At 44.0% G+C, this 20,526-nt stretch overlaps 3 protein-coding genes across 6 annotated transcripts in view; 1 reads left to right on the top strand and 2 right to left on the bottom strand.

The window, feature by feature from the left end:
• fbxo40.2 (F-box protein 40, tandem duplicate 2) overlaps positions 1-3,433 on the bottom strand; it is a 4,599-nt gene extending 1,166 nt beyond the window's left edge. The window contains exons 1-4 of the mRNA XM_063203950.1: positions 3,147-3,433; positions 2,893-2,942; positions 2,634-2,766; positions 1-1,795 (exon numbers count right to left, since the gene is read on the bottom strand). The exon at positions 1-1,795 is cut by the window's left edge and continues 173 nt beyond it. Coding sequence (XP_063060020.1) covers positions 1-1,795; positions 2,634-2,636 — 1,798 coding nt within the window. The 5' untranslated portion in view covers positions 2,637-2,766; positions 2,893-2,942; positions 3,147-3,433. The remainder of the gene's footprint in view (positions 1,796-2,633; positions 2,767-2,892; positions 2,943-3,146) is intronic.
• Positions 1-20,526, bottom strand: part of c1qc (complement component 1, q subcomponent, C chain) — a 116,503-nt gene that overhangs the window by 21,402 nt on the left and 74,575 nt on the right. The gene's annotated exons all lie outside the window — the stretch shown is intronic.
• arhgap42a (Rho GTPase activating protein 42a) overlaps positions 4,079-20,526 on the top strand; it is a 39,366-nt gene continuing 22,918 nt past the window's right edge. For all 4 annotated transcript variants that reach the window (XM_063203949.1, XM_063203948.1, XM_063203947.1 and 1 more), the window contains exons 1-4: positions 4,079-4,348; positions 6,296-6,391; positions 16,552-16,613; positions 19,136-19,207. In XM_063203949.1, coding sequence (XP_063060019.1) covers positions 4,195-4,348; positions 6,296-6,391; positions 16,552-16,613; positions 19,136-19,207 — 384 coding nt within the window. In that variant the 5' untranslated portion in view covers positions 4,079-4,194. The remainder of the gene's footprint in view (positions 4,349-6,295; positions 6,392-16,551; positions 16,614-19,135; positions 19,208-20,526) is intronic.

The following is a 20,526-nucleotide window of genomic DNA, read 5'->3' as shown; positions in this document are numbered from 1 at the left end:
CCTCGTAAGGGAGGCAGCTGAGGGAGTCATTACCACGCCGGGCCTGTCTGGCCTGTGAAGAGGAGGTGGTGGTGGAGGAGGAGGAGGTGGTGGTGGATGAGGAGGAGGTGGTGCTGGAGAGTGAGGGACACAACTCAGGCTGTAAGCTGAAGGTGCTCAGCTCCTGGTGGTAGCAGACGGTGGACCTCTGGGTGAGGGGGTGGATCCTCCTTTGGCTGTGGGTGCAGCCGAGGTAGGCCAGGGGGCACCTCTGCTCAAACCATCCCTCCAAGGAGAACTGGATGTCGGCATGCAGGTTCTTGTAGTGGTACCCGTACTCGTCCCGTCTGAATGGGTGGCCGCATCTGAAGGTGAACACGCAGCTGTTGGGGGTGTATCGCGACGAGATGCTCTCGGTCAGGATGTCGACGTACAGTTTCAGCTCTTTGCCAGCGGTGATGTCTGCCAATGACGTGTTGTACTTGAACGGCGCAGAAGAGTAACTGTAGGTCTGAGTTGGCATGTCAACAAAGTCCCCGTCGATGCATTGAAGCTCTGAGATTTCATGCCCACGGATCTCCTTCTCAGCACAGCAGAGCAAAGTGATGTACATTTCGTCCATTTTTTCAATGTCCTCCTCAGACACTCCCAAGTCGGACGTGTCGGTGCTCACGGTCTCAGTTTTGGGGATTTTCGTTATATCTCTCTTGTGTTTCCGTTTGGCCGTGTAGGCCGTGGGCCCATGGTAATCCGATTTGATGGACTGGACAGGGATGGGCTCGAGACTGCCGTACACAAAGTCCCTATCCCTGGGGGTGCAGCCCTCGATTTGGCCAAACTGCATCAGCATGCGGCCGTGGTGGACCATGTACATGTTGTACTCCTGAGCAGTGAGCTCTTCCCTCAGTCTCTCCAAGACCCCCCTCTCCCATGGCGCATGATGGCTTGCAGATGCTGCATCTGAAGTCGCAGCTTTCAGCTCGTTGCCTGACTTTTGGTCTTTTTGGTCGTCCTTCTCTTCCTCTTCGATCTGTTTGCAGGCCCCTCGCTCCATGCTGAACATCTTCTCAAAGCGGTTGTATTTCTCGCCGTCGACAGCGTTTCCAACGGCAACATCCTCCTGCTTACCATCCTCCTCCTCCTCCTTTGTAGCCTCTTGAGGGCCGTTTTGACCAAACTGATAATCTGACCCTCCGTTAGCCTGCGCCTTATCTGCGTATGGCTCTGCACTGTTCATTTTCGGTGTGCTTGGTGACCATGGCGCACCTCCCACAGCCCCTCTCTCCTCCACCTGAGGCTCGGGTGGAGGTGGAGGTGGAGGAGGAGGAGGAGGAGAAGGCTCCCGAGGCATATCTGCCGGGTCCACCAGCTCGGGGAAGAGGCTCCTCATCTTGACCCGCTCACACAGCTTGCTCTGGTCCCGGACGGCCATGGTCAGGTCCAGCGCCCACTTCTCCTTGGCCTCTTTCAGCATGTTCGTGTGGAAGGGGCAGTTCACGTCCTCCACAGGCCACCGGTTCCACTCCACGGAGCAGTACACCACGCTGGCCGGGCACGACTCCAGGTGCTGGGCCTGCTTGCAGCGTGCCATGGTGAAAGGGCAGCCGAACTGGGCGTTCAGGCACGGCACTTTCTCATTGGGGCACAGCAGCTTGTGCTCTTCCTCTCGGCACAGGTGGAAGTTGGCGCCGCAGTACAAGCGGCAGCTGGTGAAAGCGCATGAGTCAGGGATCTCCACGGGGGCCCTGCAGCGGTGGCTGTAGCAGGTCTCGCAGTGGGGGTGCAGCTTTGATGATTTGAACTGTCGGTAGTAGCTCTAGCAGGAAATGATGTGCAAAACATTGAATCAGTTACAGTATATAGAATTACTGGCGTGTGTAGGATCATGTACTAGGGTGAATTAATCAGTTACGATATAGAATAACTGGTGTGTATTAAGATCACATACTAGTGTTGTAATTAAATCAGTGAGAGTACTCCTGCTAAGACCATCCTCTGGTTACATGTAAGTTGCTAAATAAACCATGTGGTGCGTGCAACTGACATTCACATGTTGTGTGTTCCATTCAAAGCCTCTATTGCTGAATGACAAGCAGGATCTGTGCATGTGTGAAACTTTAAGCCAGAGCTAAAGTAGGAGTAAAAGACAATAATTAACCCCTGTTATGTACTCATTTGATACAGTGGAATAACTGCTGTAACCACAATGTTTTATCATATACTAGTGTTGAACTTACATCATAAATGTACTGCTACATCCATACATCTCTGCTTTACAGTATAGGCACGCCATAGCATACAGTTTTTAATTGCTTAAGGACATGGCCTCTGTTATTTTTGAATCTACATACTGCATAAATATTAAGTTTCTGTTACCAGAATGGCAATGACAAATTCATAATGTCTTAATTACTTGAAGCTCTCTGCAGTATGATATTAAACTCTTTTCAACGACTATGACAGCATTCCACTGGTGGAAAAGCGTGCATTATTTTAGTACTACGGTCACTTTTAGAAATGGTGCATATGGTAATAAATTAATTGAGACATGCCATGCACACAGTGTGACCCAGTTTCTCCCACACAGTTTAAAATAAACATCTTTTACGTTATTTGGCATGACGAAAACTTAAAGGAACATGGGCTGTACATACCATTTTGTCTTGTGTCCAGTGTTTTTCCTACAGATTTCCCCAGATTTGAAAGTAAATATTGGCTACAGTTGTCAGTTCCACTTTATTTCATTTTCGTGGCACATTTTACTCCAAACTTGTATTCCGCTGGAGTCTGAAATCACACAGACATATGGTCACTGTATATATGTTCCTTTTGCTGAAATAAAGACCAAACAACTCAAGTTAGGATTTGATTTGTTGCATGTATATCCCGTTTTGTTTATGTTTGCAAACCTACCTCACTCAAAAAAGCCCCTGGTGTGCCTTCAGTGCTATGGCCCCATCGTGCTGCACAAGTAAAAATAGTTAGGCATGCTGACATTGCAGACCGTGCTACGCCGGGACAGAAAGCAGGTCAAGATTTTGAAAGGTCAAAACACACTGAAACACAGTAAATAAACCACTGTATGACATTTGACCAATATTTACATCCAGTGGCCAAACGGCAGTGTTTTGGTGTAATAAGTGTGTCTCAGCCAGCCATGTACTTACAAGCATACACCAGGATCTGGAGCAACTCTGTGCCAGTGTCCCCATGACCTGCATCTCCACATGCTGTCCACTGGGTGACAGTAAGACACTCCGAGACAAGACACTAAAAATAATGTGTCAACTCTAGCCAACACGTGTGGCCGATCCTCCACCACACATATCCAGTTAAGTTGACATATTGAAACTTGCAAAAAGTCCCAACTATGAGTAATGGTTTTCCTCCTTTATATTAGCAGGTTTCCCAGTCTTGAGACATGCTGAGGAGGTGTTCTCTGTATGATTACAGGATGAAGTCTAGGCTAGTCTGGTGTCAGGGGGTGCCCCCGTCTGGTGCTGTCACACTGGGGATATTTATGGACCAAGTGCTGAGGTTTCATTGTTTCACAGTTAATAGGCTATAGCTTATATGTCGGTGATAAGAAAGCACAATTCAGGCAACCTCTCAAAATCTATTTTGAAAAATAAAATAAAATAAAATCATATTTCTGTTCACTATAATGCTAATAATCTCATTTCAATACAAAATCAACCTCATAATGATCAATTACAACACTATGCAACATTAGTTAAAGGCCAATTATATAGGAACAAACATCTTGGCATGTATGAACTGGCATAATGCCAAATTGGATGAAACCATGTGAAAAAAAAACTTCTTTAAAATTAGGCCTAAATAAAAGATTACATTTATTTTGTAGTTAGACTGACAGTTCTAGTCTTAAATGTGCAGTTTCATGTTGAAAGCAATGGCACAGCCCATTTACCAATAATTTACCTAGCAGTGGCTCTTCTTGTCCTACGTCAACATCACCTGCTATGACTGTCTAATGACTGGAGCGTGAATAATTGTTTTGGTATTCATCCAGTAGGAGTCGCCTGGAGTCCTCCTTCAACACTGGCAGCAGAATGCCGGAAGTAAGACAAAAGTTTCAGGAGATGGTTTTGTAGTTCAAGAATCTCAGCCAGAACCGTTCGGGAGAGGAGGCCAATTTTTCAAGCATCAGAAACGGGATTTATGCATATGGTTTGAATTTTCCTTGTCTTTACTATGGGTCTTCCAACACTGGAATTCAGCGATTCTTTCTTGGACAGCCCAGACTTCCGAGACCGTTTAAAATGCCATGAAATTGAACTGGATCGGACGAACAAATTTATTAAGGAACTTATCAAAGATGGGAACATGCTTATCAGCGCTTTGAAGAGTAAGTATCAAACGGCGTGATTTGCTTAAGTTTCTATTATTGAAAATATTGACACAGTGGATACATTGTAAACTTTTGTTCATGTATATTATAATGCAACATTGTTGCGGTGGTCTCATGCCTTTCTTCACCATAATCCGGCTGCATAGCCTGTGTTTTGGAATGTAGACCTCCATGAAATTGTTCTAAATACCTGTAAAAGTAGGCCTCGTCAGGATTAGTGCATTTAACAGGTCAATAGCCGGGTAATTAATGCTACCAAGGAGTAGTAGAGGTATGCTTTGGTGTTTTCAAACGGGTCTTTAGTCCACCACAGATTTCTAGTCATTTAAATATTTTGAAAGAGTTCTTGAAAAATCTTATGAGCCAGTCTCACGTCGGTGGAGAAAACACTAGAAAAAGTTATTTGCAATTTTCTGCAATAACAAACATGTGTGCCCGTAAAGTCTATAATGTTGTTATCTGTGTTGAGAATCTTACATTATGCTCTCGGTAGGACATTGCCAGACATGGAGGGACAAAAGATATTACAGTAGCCCCTCCACTAGCCCATCCCACAGTTTCTACAGTAGGTAAATCACACAGTGGCTTCCACACAGGGCTTTTGAGTTGTCCTCCTACCATGGCAACATGGCTTGTGGTCAAGCATTAACTCGCCCAGGCTCAGTATTACAGAGCATCAGAACTACTGCCTGTTGCGCCATACCTTCCACTAGGCTGATTCAAACCACATAGGCCACATATTGGCTCGGGAAAAAAGTAAATGGTAACCTCTTGTTTTTGGCCTGGGTATTACAGGATTGCTTTTACTAAAGGTAAAAGAAATGAAGCTCCTTTGATATACAGTTGGAGAAGAAAGCTGCTGACTGGATAAAAAGAAAATGAGATGGAGTCATGGTGAAGTTGGATTGAGCAGAAATAAGTAGCCTAATCATAAAGTTTAGTTTCATATGGGAATGGTCAAAAATCACCTAATGACATCTACTTAACATGTGATGTTTGGGTTTGGCATTATGCCCCACTCTAATTAATGAAAAATCACGTGCATAAATTCAGATAATTACCATGTAATTAGAAAGACATAAACATTTTCAGAGCTATATTATGCATGACGCATTACACTGTCTGCAAACCTTTTTTAAACTTCACCATTTGTTGTAGTCATGTGTGACTCCCATCTTGTTGCAACACAACACTGCATGAGCACATACACACTGACATGACGCATTCCTTGCTGAGAAAAATGCTGTCTTGAATTGCATGGAAGCGTGTGAACCAAACACTTCAACCTCAAGATCTGCATCAACTACCTCCTCCTAGGCACACGTGTGTCGTCATGCAGGAGCATATGAGATGTTTGAGAAGGAGCTTCTCCGAAGAGCCCTTAGTTCTCCTCTATCTTATCACGGTGCATCTTTTTCAAAAGCACTCACCTGTCTCAAACAACAATGACAACAAAAGATTCTATCTGAGTTCCCTTTGGAAACCATAAATGATGGTCAAACATATCACCCAGCAGAAAGGACAAATAGTAGAACTTATTTGTATTAAATGACTTTGATACTGTATGAAATGTGTATTTGTTTAGCTTTCAAGTTAAGTTGGAGACTACTGCATGTAAATTGAAAGTATGAAGGCTTGTATTGGTATCTGTCTGATGTATCAGGCAGATGAATACTCACTTTTCATTACTTCTCCAGTGACCGTGTCAAATTTCATAGCCTACTGTAGGAGAAAAGAGAATTCACCAAGTGACAAAATACGTTTGCTGCAGTGCAATGAAATCTGCAGCACATTGTTGAGAGCTTTCCTGAAAAAAACCCTCTCATCTGATTTTGTTGGCTCATTGCAAAGAGAATGTTGGGACTTCTAGCTTACTGTACCGTCATAACATGATAATGATAATTTGGTTAGACGTCTTATTAATCGTGACCTTTTTTTTTGTAGGTCTGTCTGCAGCTGTGCTGAAGTTCTCTCAGTCTCTGCAAGAGTTCCAGTTCGAGTGCATTGGAGATGCGGAGACTGATGACGAAATTAATATTGGTAAGCCCTCATAGTAGCCCTAAGTGTATTGGGTGGAACATGTTACAACACAAACATGGCTTAATGAGTTAAGGAACAACCCCCTGTTATAAGTCTGTTATCAGAATAGCAATGACGGAAGTTGTAACGTGTCAATGAAGACTTTGTGTAGTGTCATATTAGGATAGTAGAATAGAATAGAATAGAATAGAATAGAATAGAATAGAATAGAATAGAATAGAATAGAAAGCCTTTATTGTCAATGTCATTAGACAAAGTATACTGAGATTTGAGCTTCCCTACAAGGTGCACAGTCCTTTATAGGTGAACACAGTTCAGATAGTACTGAGTTATGTTTATTATCAGTGAACAGTACAACGCTTCACTGTGTGCTTTACGAGGCTTTGGAGTAAACCAATGTGTAAGTTGCTTATATTTGGTTAACAGCCATCTATGATCCTCTGCTGATGAGAATGTGTTGACATTGAATGCATGGCATTAAGATAATCCCTTTGACTAAATGTGGGTCAGGTCTGCATGTAGGCTAATACAATACACATATCCAGACCCTAATTTAGGTTGGGGAGCTGGACAAAAGCATGCAATCCAAAAAAAGTTGAAAATGAATTTGAGTGCTTTCATTTCAGTGTGGCAACGTACAACCTTTTCTGCTTTTCTCACTTTACTCAGACGTGGTGGTTGGAAATGTCTGTCAAAAAACTGCTATTATATATACGTATGGTAGTTCTTTAGTGAATGTATAATCCCAAAAAGTTTGAAACGTATCTGCAAACAAAATTGCAGTTATGAAAAGTGAAAGTGAAAGCCCATTGGGAAACTCCAACTCCCATTGTCATTGTGACACAGCACTCCACAGCACACAAGTGAACACTGCACACTGCACACAACGAAATTGCATTTATGCCTCACCCGTGCAAGGGGGCAGCCCTCAGTGGCGCCCCATGGGGAGCAGTGCGGTGGGACGGTACCATGCCCAGGATACCTCAATCATGGAGGAGGATGGGGGAGAGCACTGGTTGATTACTCCCCCCACCAACCTGGCGGGTCGGGAGTCGAACCGGCAACCTCTGGGATGCAAGTCTGACGCCCTAACCGCTCACCCATGACTGAGTTATGTAGATTTTTCAGTAATAGACCCTTTCATAGGGGGGGGGGATAATCATCAAGTTCAAAATTTCAACACGCCCATTTGGGACATGATTAACACTATAAATACAAGAACTTTGACACCAAAAGTAACTCTGTATCTTGAAAATAACCCCCCACCCCTTGAAAATGAAAAAAAGAACCCAAAAGTGGCATTTTCTGCCCATTCCGCCTGGTATGCATAAGCTATTTTTACTGTTTGCTTATATACCGTTGCATAAATGCTTTCAAATCCATTTGATTTTTAATTAACACTATTAATAGAAGAAATGGTACACCTCAAGGTGACTCTGTATCTTAAAAATAACCCCCCACCCCCTCTTTAAAATTAAAAAAGAACACAAAAACAGAGTTTTTAAGCTGTTCTGCCCTTTGTATGCATTCACTACACTTACAGTCTGCCAATATATATTGCAGGCTCTAGGCCCAATAAGAGGACATACAACATTGGTGAATTCAGGTAAATTGGGCGACTTTGGGCCATTCACTTGCAAAAAAGTGGCCCAATTGCCCTGAATTCTCCATACATGAAAATAGACATCAAAAGAAGGAGAGAGGGGGGAGAAATCTTGCATAAGCATGTACAAAATACCATCAGTCATGACAGTCTTAAGAGGCAGCCATTCCAATGCTTCCACATGATTGATATCTGACAGAGCTGCATCTGGGGCTTGTGAGAATCCTTATAATACAGTTTTGAGACAGCTTTCCAGACGACGAATGAACTTAAACATCAATTTCTTAAAGAGAGCCTGTGAAGTACTTAGTCCTGAGTCACAAATTATTTAACTAGCACTGCAACTTCTAGGGTTTTTCAGCAATATAGTCAAGCAATCATTATACTAAGTTACTTCATTATGCTACTTGGAATTTACGCAGGGTCTTTTTTGTAGCTGACCCATAATGGGACTGCATACATAGGAGTACAGTAAGGAAGTTTACTTTCACATCATCAGAACTAACTTACCTTACTAACATATTTGCTTGGACATGCAACACTCATCTCTGGCTATAGCATCATATCCCAACTGCTCAGTGATAATGTGCCCAAGATATTTTGTACTGCTTGATACACATATTGATTGCCCTGGCAGATAAAACGTTAGAACTTTATAATCTTCCTTGGCTTTATATATCAACACAGCACTATTTTTGCATTATACTGTACATCAAACTCAACCCCATGCTCAGAGCACACATTCAGGAGTTGCTGAAACCCAACAGTGCTGGGGGACATAAACCAGATCATCTGCATATATCAAATGGTTTAAAACAGTGTTTCCTATCAGACATGCTGTCTTACACCTCCCCAGTTGTTTGGAGAGGTTGTCCATGTATTGGTTGAACAAGGCTGGAGATAGGAGTCGCCTTTGTCTAACTCCATTGCCTACACAGAAAGGAGTAGATAGGATATTTCCACATTTCACCAGCATATGTTGATTCGCATACCAGTAAACCAGAATACGTATGATTGCACCTGAAGCTTTTCCCACAATTAGAGACAGACTTAAGGACTCAATTACCTGTAGAGCTGGCCTTATGCTGCCTGTAAAAGGGGTGGGGTGGGGAACCTTTTTCATTCAAATTGCCACTTCGAATTGCTCCAAGGGCCGTAAAAGTCCTCCAAGGGCCGTAACTATGAACGCAAACCAGGATTTCCCCCTGCACTTAAGGCCTATATTGTAGCCATCTTTACAACAGACCCCACCTTCTCTAGGTCCCCTGAATATATCTGAATTGTGTTGCAAATGGAATTTCTAAGATTCCTTTACAAAATATGTCACAGTTCATATGAAGCTGCATAATATTGAAATTATGTTGGGGGCCGCATAAAACGGCCTCAAGACATAGGTTCCCCACCCCTGTTCTAGTATATGGCACTGTATATCCTTGTAGTATCCTTGTCAAAGACCTTATCAGATTCCCCAGCACTTTTCCAACGTCCAAACATAGTGTTGCCTACTTCAATCACAGCTGAGCTCGCCTCACTGATAGAAAATGGCTGTCTGCTTGGGGATTTCAATGGTTTGCTTGCAGTCAACCAGCAGCCACAATGTAATTTGTAAATGTACCTTATCACATTAGAACATTGCAACATCTGACAGGTGAACCAAAGTATTCTCTCAAGATATGTATATGTATCTTTAATGCTAAAAGGGGTAAAACAGGGCAAAAAACATGTCCGATTTAGTTTTTTGGGTGGGGTGGGGGGTTTATTTCATGATGGGTACCAACTTCCAATACAAAATATCTCTCAAATGACCCAATGCACCATCCCTGAAGTGGGCGTAATCATTTTCCAAAATTTTGATTTTTAGGCCATTTATCCCCCCCCCCTACTTCAGCATTTTTGACATCAATCAAAAAACCTCTATTATATATGGCAGTTCTATAGTGAGTAATTTCCAGTAGGCCTCTACAGTATGCATTTACCTGTGCCACTGCACGCCTCTTGACAAGACTCATGGTGGCGTCATAAAGATGTAATGACATGGACGTGCCTCATGCAGTTCTTACAGTAAGTATACCCTTTCAGCCTGTGACTTATATGCTGCCTGTGTGTGGCTTAAACCTTGAAAAGGCTTTGAAGCCAAAACAATAGATTGTCTATGGCAAAACACAGGCGCTACCGCAAGTATTTATTTTGCACAAAGACTGTTTTCATATGTTTCATTCATGCCTGATACTAGGTCTTGCATTACATTACAGCAATGTTAGGGAGAATTTTTTTACTCAAAGGTCACAAAGGTCATCTTTATCTGTGTTTAATCATGTGCAAGCTAAGCAATGGCATACATGCATTATTGCATATTACATAGCCTCTTACTGCAGATGGGCCTGTCAACGGGCCTATTCACTCTGCTGAAAACACTCAACATACACATCATGACAACATTGCTTTGACATTGCAGAGAGTCTTAAGTAGCTGATTAAGACTTGGTCATTACCATTTTCATGAAAATAAGAGTATGACAGAGGCGCTGTGCTAAGGGGTTAAAGGAGGGTTCTGGACAATTTTTAACATGTAGTCTTATTGCCCAGTCTGCCCTTGACTTGTCAGCACCTGAAGATTCAGCATTTATTGGTAAGCCCTTTCTGAGTTCCTGCGAGCCAAGCATGGGTATGCAGTGCACACATTGTTGCCCATTTCTCAACTTCTTCTGCACTCATGTGATGTGATGTTTGGGGGAGAGCACTGCCTCCTCTGCAGCTGTGGATGAAATGCTCTTCTTCTTCTTCTTCTTCTTCTTCTTCTTCTTCTTCTTCTTCTTCTTCTTCTTCTTCTTCTTCTTCTTCTTCTTCTTCTTCTTCTTCTTCTTCTTCTTCTTCAGTCTGGTATCGTTTCCCTGACGGCTCAGTATAACAGCCGTGAGTCTGTCAAGGTTCATCTCAAGAGGAACTCAGCCTTGCTTTTTTTTGCAGCCAGGATCAGGAGAGAAACTCGCTGCACTTTCCTCCTTGTCATGTGTCATATTTTGAGAGTTTGGCTGTTCCCCCTGCACATGGATTCTATTTCTGAATTCTATACTGAAACAGAAGCACACAAGTCTTGGATTGTAGTCGTCAGTCAAGGGTGGTTGCTTCCCCCTTGTGTATTCGACAAGCGTTTTAAACAAAACTCATTTTCAAGGCAACTGACCAAAATTACCTTGTGTGGCCACGGCCCAGAAATATGATGTCTGGGAAAGTTAGGCCACAGTGGACTTTTCTCTCAACTGAAAATAAAGTAAAAGTAAAAGTATGTGCAGTGTTCCACTGTCCCTCTTTTTCTGTTCTTGCTCGTTTATTCTACCGACAATGTTCCTGCTCTCTGGAACAGCTTCCAAAGTTAGCCTGTGATATTGAAAACACAAATATGTTAATTGGTGCCAGGTTTGGCTGCCTGAGTGTTCTATAGTATAAGAAGAATTCGAATGGGAAAAAGAGTCTTTCCTTAAAACAGTGATCCCCAAACTGGGGGTTGGGATACCTAAGAGAGTCTGTACTGTAGGAGGCTCGCAGACTAACGGGTTAATAGTCAACATATTTCCATAACTTTGTTAGTAACAGTATTCGCGTCTATGGTTAATGGGGTCCCAGCAGAAAAAAAGTTTGGAAACCACTGCTTTAAAAGGTATAGTCAAGCTTCATGTCAGTGCTGGAATGTGCAGCCATTGAAAGCTACTGTGGTTGGCCTCACTATCCCATTGCCTTGCCTGGACTGGTCACTCAGACAGCTCTACATGCTTTCAAAACACCTGAGGCACACTCCTGGGGAACCCGACACCATTCCTGAAATGGGTCAAAATCCCACAGGGCTCCGAACTGAGAGCAGTTCTCACTCACTACGGAACACCATATGAAGTAAAATGGCTCAAGGCAGACGTAAATTAAAAACTAGAGGTTGAGACTTATTCTCAACATTTAACCCAATAAGGAGACTTCGATCATCTCCATAGTGTCCCATGGTCTCCCGAGTAGGAAGTAGAGAGGATATCAGCGGCATTACTGGGATCCGTCGCAGCCTCACACCTTTGAGTCTAAAGTGCAGGGCTCATGGCTAATATTCTCCTGATCCACTGAGGCGTATTAGCAAAACCCCTTCCGTGTGAACCCTTTCATTGCTAACCGTGACTGAATAGTATAGCTCTGTCCACAATTCAGATACATAATATTGGCATGTGGTATGCCTCTACCCCGAACTACACATGGTGCTCAGCTAGCTACTTAGCACCTTATCTGAATCAGCATCTTGCAGCAGGCATGCTATCCATCTCATACCAGCACTTCATTCCTGCATGCTATACCTGATAAGAAGCAACAGCCATGCCCTCTACATTCCTCTCCATTATACCCATTATCCAGGTGCTTAATGCTGAAGCCACCTCCAGCGCTGGTTGGAGGAATATGCTCGCTCACCTCAAACAAAGCTTGTTTTAAGAGAACCATATCAGATATGTTTGCTTGGCTTCTTCTGACAAGCACTGACTGAGCTATTGTGATGTTCTAAAATTGTAAAGCATGATGCAACTCCATGAGTTCTCCTGAGTGACATCAACATCTCAGTCCAGTCACATGAAGGCACTCTATTAGTAGGGTAAAGTATTGAACTATGGTTTAGTTCTAAAAACAGTTCTGGTCATGAGTTGAAGTTAGTCAAGGAGGAAGGAACATGACCTACACCACCAAAATAGTCAACAACAGAAGATCGGTTGACTTAATGACTACATTATTACACATGAGAAACTCAAACTCAAACTCAAACTTAATGACAGTATTGCCGTGTGACTGATAACAGAGGAGCTAGGTTCCCCGTTTCCTTATAGATTACATGCCATGCTCCACATTTGGTGATGTTTTCCAACATCTCGGCTGCATGGGCAGCAAACAAGAAAGCCCAAACATGACATTAAATTGCAGAAGAATGTGTTGCAAGAGTGTGCTTGTCAGTGACCATCTGTAGCTGGCTATCACATCGGTTTCATCATGTAACACTTAGTGAGCAAGCAGTGCTTTGCAAGTTCCACAAAACCCCAAACACATTTCACAAGTGACAACAGAGGGACTGTGGTTCACTTTTATTACTCGGGGTGGGATTAAGACATGTAGTTTGCCATCTTATTTGCGAGAAAAAATGCAAATGTTTGGAACTTGCTAATCTTACAACTGTTTGCACAAACTTTTTTTCTCTGAAAACTCTCAGGTCATTAGGTTCAATGTGTGTGTGTGATATTTGTTGCATTTTTATCCAACTTGTTGAAAGATGGTAGTTGTACTTATTTAAGTTAGGTGTATGCGAACTCGTATGTGAAAAGTTAAACGCAAAACACAGTTCGGGGAGGTCTCCGAATTGTTGGTCTGAGGGCATGGTGGTATGGGGGCTCACCATTGCTGCTTGCTGCAATACATATTTTATTGATAATAATTAATAATGTGTGTGTTTCATGATGGTGTTCCCCATTCCACTGGCTGCCCATCATTTCAAAATAATCTGAACAGTCACCAGCAAGATTGGCAAAGTGCATGTCTCTGGGCTACCACCAGAGCGTCACATGTTGCAACTTCAAAACCAACCATGGAATTGTAAAATTCTGACTAACCCCAGTTTATGTAAGCCTGCGGTTAAAAAGTCTTTTGTGTTGAGGGTGGCCTATTGAGTGCTAGTGTGTCATAGGAAACACAGAGCAGACTTGTGTTGTTTATGCCCCTGGTCTGTCTGATTCAGGGTCTGGGATTTAATTCATGGGAGCTCGCCCAGAGCTCTTAAAGTGGCACTGTGTGGTTGATTTTCACTTTTTACAATACCAGTACAAGAGTACTATTCTAGTGACAAAACACGAGCTAGAAACAGTGTTTATGGCTTTGTTTTTTATTTCAAGAGTAGTGTGAATGTGTGAGCTGATGTACTTGTAGGTTGTGAAGTGATGTTTGGAAAAGTTCTTGAAGTGCTTGATTTTTAATATGTTGCCGAGTGTGAACCCCTTGACCTCCTGCTCTTTATTTTGATATGACCGGCCTGCCGTTCACAGCTGTCCCTTCGCCGCTGAAGGAAGGGGACAACAACAAGACAGGCTAGTGACCCTCTTCCTTACACCACTGTTAGCCAACGTCTGTCCAAAACAATAATGTCTTTTTAGTGACAGAGACCAGCTCGTCTGTCGGGATACAATTGTAATTTGTCACAAGGCTCTGGGAGAACGACGCTCCTGACTGTCTGGCCCATTGTGGCATTGCATGCCAGGCTGTGTTGTTGTGTGCTGCAGACATTTCGCTAGAAAAGAGGTATGCAGGGCTGAAAGTATTCAGACCCCTGATTTCAGGCTTGGTAGAGTTTTCTGCAAGAATAAAAAATATATTCATTAGGATTTTCTTTCGATTCTTTCTCTTTCTATTTGCTACTGGCAGAAAGGCCACAAAGGAGTTAACAAAGTGTTGACAGTGTACATGTCATCACCACGTAGGGATTGTTTGGATTGAATGGTTTTCTTTTTTTGTGTTGTTGTTGAAAATTGAGTCATTGAATATATACTTGAAAGTCGTGACTTAAGCGATGAGTTACGGGCTGCCGTCAGTGTTGGTAAATATTTACCTCTATATCAGCCTCTTTGAGATTGAGATGGGTGCTCTCCCTCTCCCACTCTCTCTCTCTCTCTCTCTCTCTCTCTCTCTCTCTCTCTCTCTCTCTCTCTCTCTCTCTCTCTCTATCTCTCTCGCTCTCGCTCTCTCTCCCTCCTCCTCCTTCTTAGACTCAATCTATGACTGCAAATCTTCTAAAGGCTTTCCAAAATCTACAACAGAACTAACTGGTACATCAAAGCATTTTTCGAGCCTTTTTTCCATCTCTCTCTCTCTCTCTCTCTCTCTCTCTCTCTCTCTCTCTCTCTCTCTCTCTCTCTCTCTCTCTCCTCCCCTGCTCTCTCTTGCTCTATCTACGCTATGTATCCACAAAGCTGCGGTTATCGGTTTTTACTGTAGATGTTCTGTTTTTTTGTCCCAGGTATTTGACAAAAGCCCTGTGTGAACGTTTCCACTGCCTCTGTGGCTAGGCACACAAAGCTTTTTATTCTGCTGCTGAACCCAAGGACAGCTAAGCATGGTCCAACAGTGGCTGTTTGCCCAGCCCTGGGATTCAGATTCAGTCATACTGTAGGCCGGGATTGGTGTGTGTGTGTGTGTGTGTGTGTGTGTGTGTGTGTGTGTGTGTGTGTGTGTGTGTGTGTGTGTGTGTGTGTGTGTGTGTGTGTGTGTGTGTGTGTGTGTGTGTGTGTGTGTGTGTGTTTGGTGCCCAGCACTGGAATTCAGTCATAGATTGTGATTGTGTGTGTGTGTGTGTGTGTGTGTGTGTGTGTGTGTGTGTGTGTGTGTGTGTGTGTGTGTGTGTGTGTGTGTGTGTGTGTGTGTGTGTGTGTGTGTGTGCGTGCGTGCGTGTGTGCATGTGTGCGTGTGTCTGCGTGCGTGCGTGTGCTTGTGTGTGCGTGTATGTGTGCGTGCGTGTGTGTGTGCATGTGTTTGCGTGCGTGCGTGCGTGCGTGCGTGCGTGCGTGCGTGTTGTTTGTTCTGCTTGGGTCCCCTGGGGAGTTGGTGTGAAATGCTCTGGTTGGATTGTGTGTGCTCAGCCCATCACATCGCTCTGCTCTTATCACGGTGCATCATCGGACAGGAAAGTGCTCCTTGTCCCATGTTGACAAGAGACGTCAATGCAGCTTAGGGCGCATTAAATGCACTGTTGAAATGTGTTAAGGTGATGAACAAAAATACAAACAACTGCAATGTGTTGTCCAAGTAGATGAAAAATGGAATGTATGAGAACTACCATGAGGTTTCAATGAATCTTCACTTTGGTTAATAATTACAATAAGAGAGCATGTACAATATCACTGTAGCGTCTTTTGTTGAGTGTAGTCTGGCTATCACAACTATGAGGTTCTTCTGAGCCCCTTGTCTAGTTGCCATAGTTTCTGACTTCTCAGAGGGTGGGCTTAAACCACGTCTATGAAATTCCTCTTTCATGCTACTGGTGGAAGCTTAAGTCCTTCAAAACACTCTTCACTCTCATTTATCTACAAGTGGGGCCAATGACAGAACCTGTGTGTCTTCGCACATAAACGATGCTGTATTGAAAAATGACTGTGATGTCAAAGAGAAAGTGAAACACGGTTAATACTCCTCTCACTAGTTGACAGACATGTTGTATGTCAGCATACAATCCAAATGCTGATGCACATTATCAAATGCACAGTTATATTTTGGCAAGTTATTTGAACAATACGATGGTGTGAGAAAAAAATTGGGGTCACTCACAACATAATGACATGGAAAATGTAACAACATAATGACATGGCCCCAAGACTATTCCAGTTAAGAATCACTGTGCTAGGGTACACTGGTTGTTTACTGTGTCTGTACTGTGGCTTTAATCCGGGCAAGGGTGTTAATTAGATACTTTCAATGAAATGGGTAAACATGAGATTAAGTAATTGCAGTCAATGAGATTAAGTAAAAGCGATCCTAACCTCTGTTTCTTTTTTTAACAGCTCAATCCTTCAAGGAATTTGCACGGCTACTGACAACAGTGGAGGAAGAGAGAAGACGACTTGTGAGTTTAAAATATGAATTTAGTATCCAGAGTGTTGAGCTATAATTTGATTGATGGGTCATTTAATCTGGCTATTGTCTACCATCCAAACAAACAGAATGATTGCAAAGGCATTAAATGTGCTGACAAAGCTCACATTGTTTTAGAATGGCTTGATGGTTTTGACAGCCACACAAAAGAATCTCATGCATGTACTGCGCGCGAATACACACGCACACACGCACACACGCACACACACACACACACACACACACACACACACACACACACACGCACACACACACTCACACGTTATTACCCTTTTTTGTTGAGTGGACACATTTATGTCATCAGTGTTTCCAATATTTGTGATCCCCACACCTCATCCCACCCACACACCACCCCCAAGGGAGCCAACTCTGTCTATTTAAAGTCAACTTGTTCCATTTTCCAGTGACAAGAGAGAGAATTACACCCATTTGGCAAAGTGATATATCACATGACGTTGCTCTCAATTATAAATTATGTTAAAAGAGCATTTACACAGAATGGCTATGGCCTCCCTCAGACCTCCTACCTCATAATTACACCCTCGACTGCATACTCTGCTTTTTTTCGTCGCAATTTGGTGAGTTTTCATTAATCTCACATAAGTACTCCAAATGAGTAGGTTTGGGTTTTTTTTAAGTGCATAGTTTCCCATTCCAAGAGCAGAGTGAGGGGAGCTGAATGCTCATTTGCAATGAGTAGTGTAGTTGCACTGTGGAGCTAACAGACCATGTTATACTGTAATTGTCATGCATTAGAAGTGCTGAACCAGTTCTGTAGGGGCTGCACATTTCCACATATGACAATAATGTCAAGTAAAGTATCAACATAATCTCCTTCCATGTGAGACCATAAGAAAAAAAAATGTCGTAAATGATATTAGATTGTGAGCTATTTAGGGAGACATCTGTTTAGAAATGGCACCTCTGATAAGCTCAAAGAAAAACAACCAAAGGCATTCCGGTACTGGTTGGATGCCTGTAGTAGTACCTCCAGGTGCTAGATAAGATACCTGGCGTGTGGGCCCAGTGTTTCCTCTGTCCATTCTTGGAAGCTCTGCCTCCTCATTAAGTAGTACAATGCAGACATTGTTTCAGGCCGACAGCCAGAGTGACTTTGGTTTCAGTGGGAGACAGTTTCCCACATGTGGATCTCTGGCTGACCCCAGAACAGGTCTGTCTGTCTGTGTGTCTTCTTGTGTGTGATTGAAAAGGGCCATGGGAAGCCTTATCTGCCACTGGGAGAATGGAGGAGGGGGAGAGAGATGGGGGGGAGGAGAGAGACAGTGAGAGGGAAAATGGAGTGGGCGAGAGAGAGAGAGAGAGAGAGAGAGAGAGAGAGAGAGAGAGAGAGAGAGAGAGAGAGAGAGAGAGAAGACAGTGGCTGGGGGAATGGAGGAGAGAGAGAAGAGAGTGAGGGGGAAAGGAGCGAGACAGCGAAAGGGAAAATGGAGTGAGCGACAGAGAGAGAGAGAGAGAGAGAGGGAGAGAGAGAGAGCGAGAGAGAGAGAGAATATAAATTGAGTGGTAGAGAGAGGGTGAGAGAAAAAGAAAAGCGAGCGAGAGAGAGGGGAAATGGAGTGGGCGAGAGACAGAGAGAAGACAGACAGAGATTGAGAGAGGGAAAACGGAGAGAGAGAGAGTGAGCGCGCAAGAGAGAAAGAGATCCTAAAGTAAACAAGGATCCTGTCTGCCGAAAGAAATGAGGATATCCTGTGGTGTCTGCCTTTTTACTGTGTCAAGAGGTGCAGGAGAAAGCAGGCTCCAGCGCAGCCCACCTGAAAGCATTTTGTCGGAGGGAGGGAAGAAAAAGAAATACCTGGAGGCATGGAGGAAGGGGCTGTTTCTATAGAAGGCCTTCACAATTCATAAAAGCAACGTAGTAAATCGCAAAGCACGTATCAAAAATAACATCACAGCGTCCCGTGAGGTCCATCAATCTCGACATGTTTAGCAGACGGGCCAACATTTTTAAGTGTGTTTTGAGAGGAAGTCGGGGACGCGTTACGGCCCCTTCAACTGGGACCGTTACTTGGCAGAGACCAGGGCCGGCTTCTGGTGGAGGGGTTGGGGGTGGAGGGGGGTAGAAGCATGTGGAACTTATTTTAGGCTATTCTCCAGTGAGACGACAAGTCGGTCACTTTGTGCCTGGGAAAGTATATAAAAGGAACCAAGTACGGGCCGGGTTTGTATGTTTTTTCAATTGCTGCAAGTGAAACCTAATGCTTCTAATTATAGCACCATTATTTTACAGTAAATAGAAGGGCTCACCGAAAAGGCATTGTTTTTGTTCACTCCACTTATCTCCACGTGCAGTTCTTTGACCAAAAAAATGATGTTTTAAAATCATACAATTCTGAATTTCACAGACCTACTCTGTTCTCTTCTAGGGTTTGTTTATTGTTCAGTTTGTGCCAAAGGATGAATGGCTGGGTTTAGATAAACAGGATTCTATTCCAATTTCAATTCCATCTTTTTCTCCAATTTTCTTTTTAGATCCAGAATGCAGACGATGTTCTGATCACACCATTGGAGAAGTTCCGCAAAGAGCAGATTGGAGCTGTCAAAGTAAGTTCCACTTGGAACCGAATAGTGGTATTGGTAAACAACAGGCTTCTTTTCTTTTCTTTTCTTTTCTCCATGACATGTTAAGGTATTTTACCTTTGTAGGGCAAAATAGTCTTGTGATGTGATGTTATGTGTATGTCCTGTCTTAAACAAGTCTTGCTCAGGGATGCGAAATGAATTTCAGTGTAAACTGACATCGTATATCCGTATCGTATCATATAGTATCGTATCGTAGTCCTTCACATGTTTTGTCGTAGTCCACAGGTGAGCCAGGACGAGCACGGGGGAGTCAGTCTACCTTTGGCTGGTCTGTTAGTGTTTCACTAGCTTTTGGCTCTGTTCACATTCCTTTCAGCTGTCTGTTAAGGTTTCGAGCCTAGGTCAAACATTAGCTGTGTGCGCTGGATGGGTGGGTGGTGTGTGTTTGTGTGTGTGTCGATGTGTGCCTGTCAGTGTGTCCGTGTCAGTGTGTGTGTGTGTGTGTGTCTCTGTGTGTGCGAGACTTTGATGACAATGTGTGTGTGTGTGTCCAGAGTGGGTGGGTAGCAGGCTGGCTGTGGGGTGGGGATGGGGGGGAGGGTGTTGCGTAGGCGACGGCTGATGGTGATGGCGTAGGTGGAAGAGGAAGAGGAGGAGGAGTAGGAGGAGGAGAAGGAGGAGGAGGAGTGGATGGGTAGGGGGCTGGTTAGGGGGACATCGTGTAGGCGCTCCCTCTGTGATGGTGGCGTTGGAGGAGGAGGAGGAGGAGAAAGAGGAGGAAGAAGAGGAGGAGGGGGTGAAACAGGAGGAAGAAGAGGAGGAAGAGGAGGTGAAAGATGATGAAGAGGAGGTGGAGGAGGCTGAAGAGGAGGAGGAGGAGGAGGAGGAGGAGAAAGAGGAGGAAGAAAAAAAGGAGGGGGTGAAAGAGGAGGAAGAAGAGGAGGAGGTGGAGGTGAAAGAGGATGGAGTGGAGGTGGAGGTGGAGGAAGATGAAGAGGAGAAGGAGGATGAAGAGGAGGAGGAGGAGGATGAAGAGGAGGGGAGTAGAAAGAGGAGGAATGAGAGGAGGAGGTGGATGTGAAAGAGGATGAAGAGGAGGAGGAGGAGGATGAAGAGGAGGAGGAGGAGGAAGAGGAGCGCTGGGAATCCTGATGGCTTGTGGAGCGTGACCCCTGCAGCCGCTGCCGCCGTTGCACCCCGGGATCCAGAGGCCGTCGGTCCGTCCGTCCGGCCAGATGAGCTCAGCACACAGCCATCCAGATCCACATGCACAGCAGAGACCAAGCAGAGCAGCAAACACGCTGCCTTATTTGGGCGTCCTCCAGCACTCTCCAGTCCGT

The sequence above is a fragment of the Engraulis encrasicolus genome, chromosome 7, assembly GCF_034702125.1.
Source record: "Engraulis encrasicolus isolate BLACKSEA-1 chromosome 7, IST_EnEncr_1.0, whole genome shotgun sequence".
Lineage (NCBI taxonomy): Eukaryota > Metazoa > Chordata > Actinopteri > Clupeiformes > Engraulidae > Engraulis > Engraulis encrasicolus.
The sequence above is the reverse complement of the archived record's forward strand: the minus strand, read 5'-3'. Positions and strand labels throughout refer to the sequence as shown.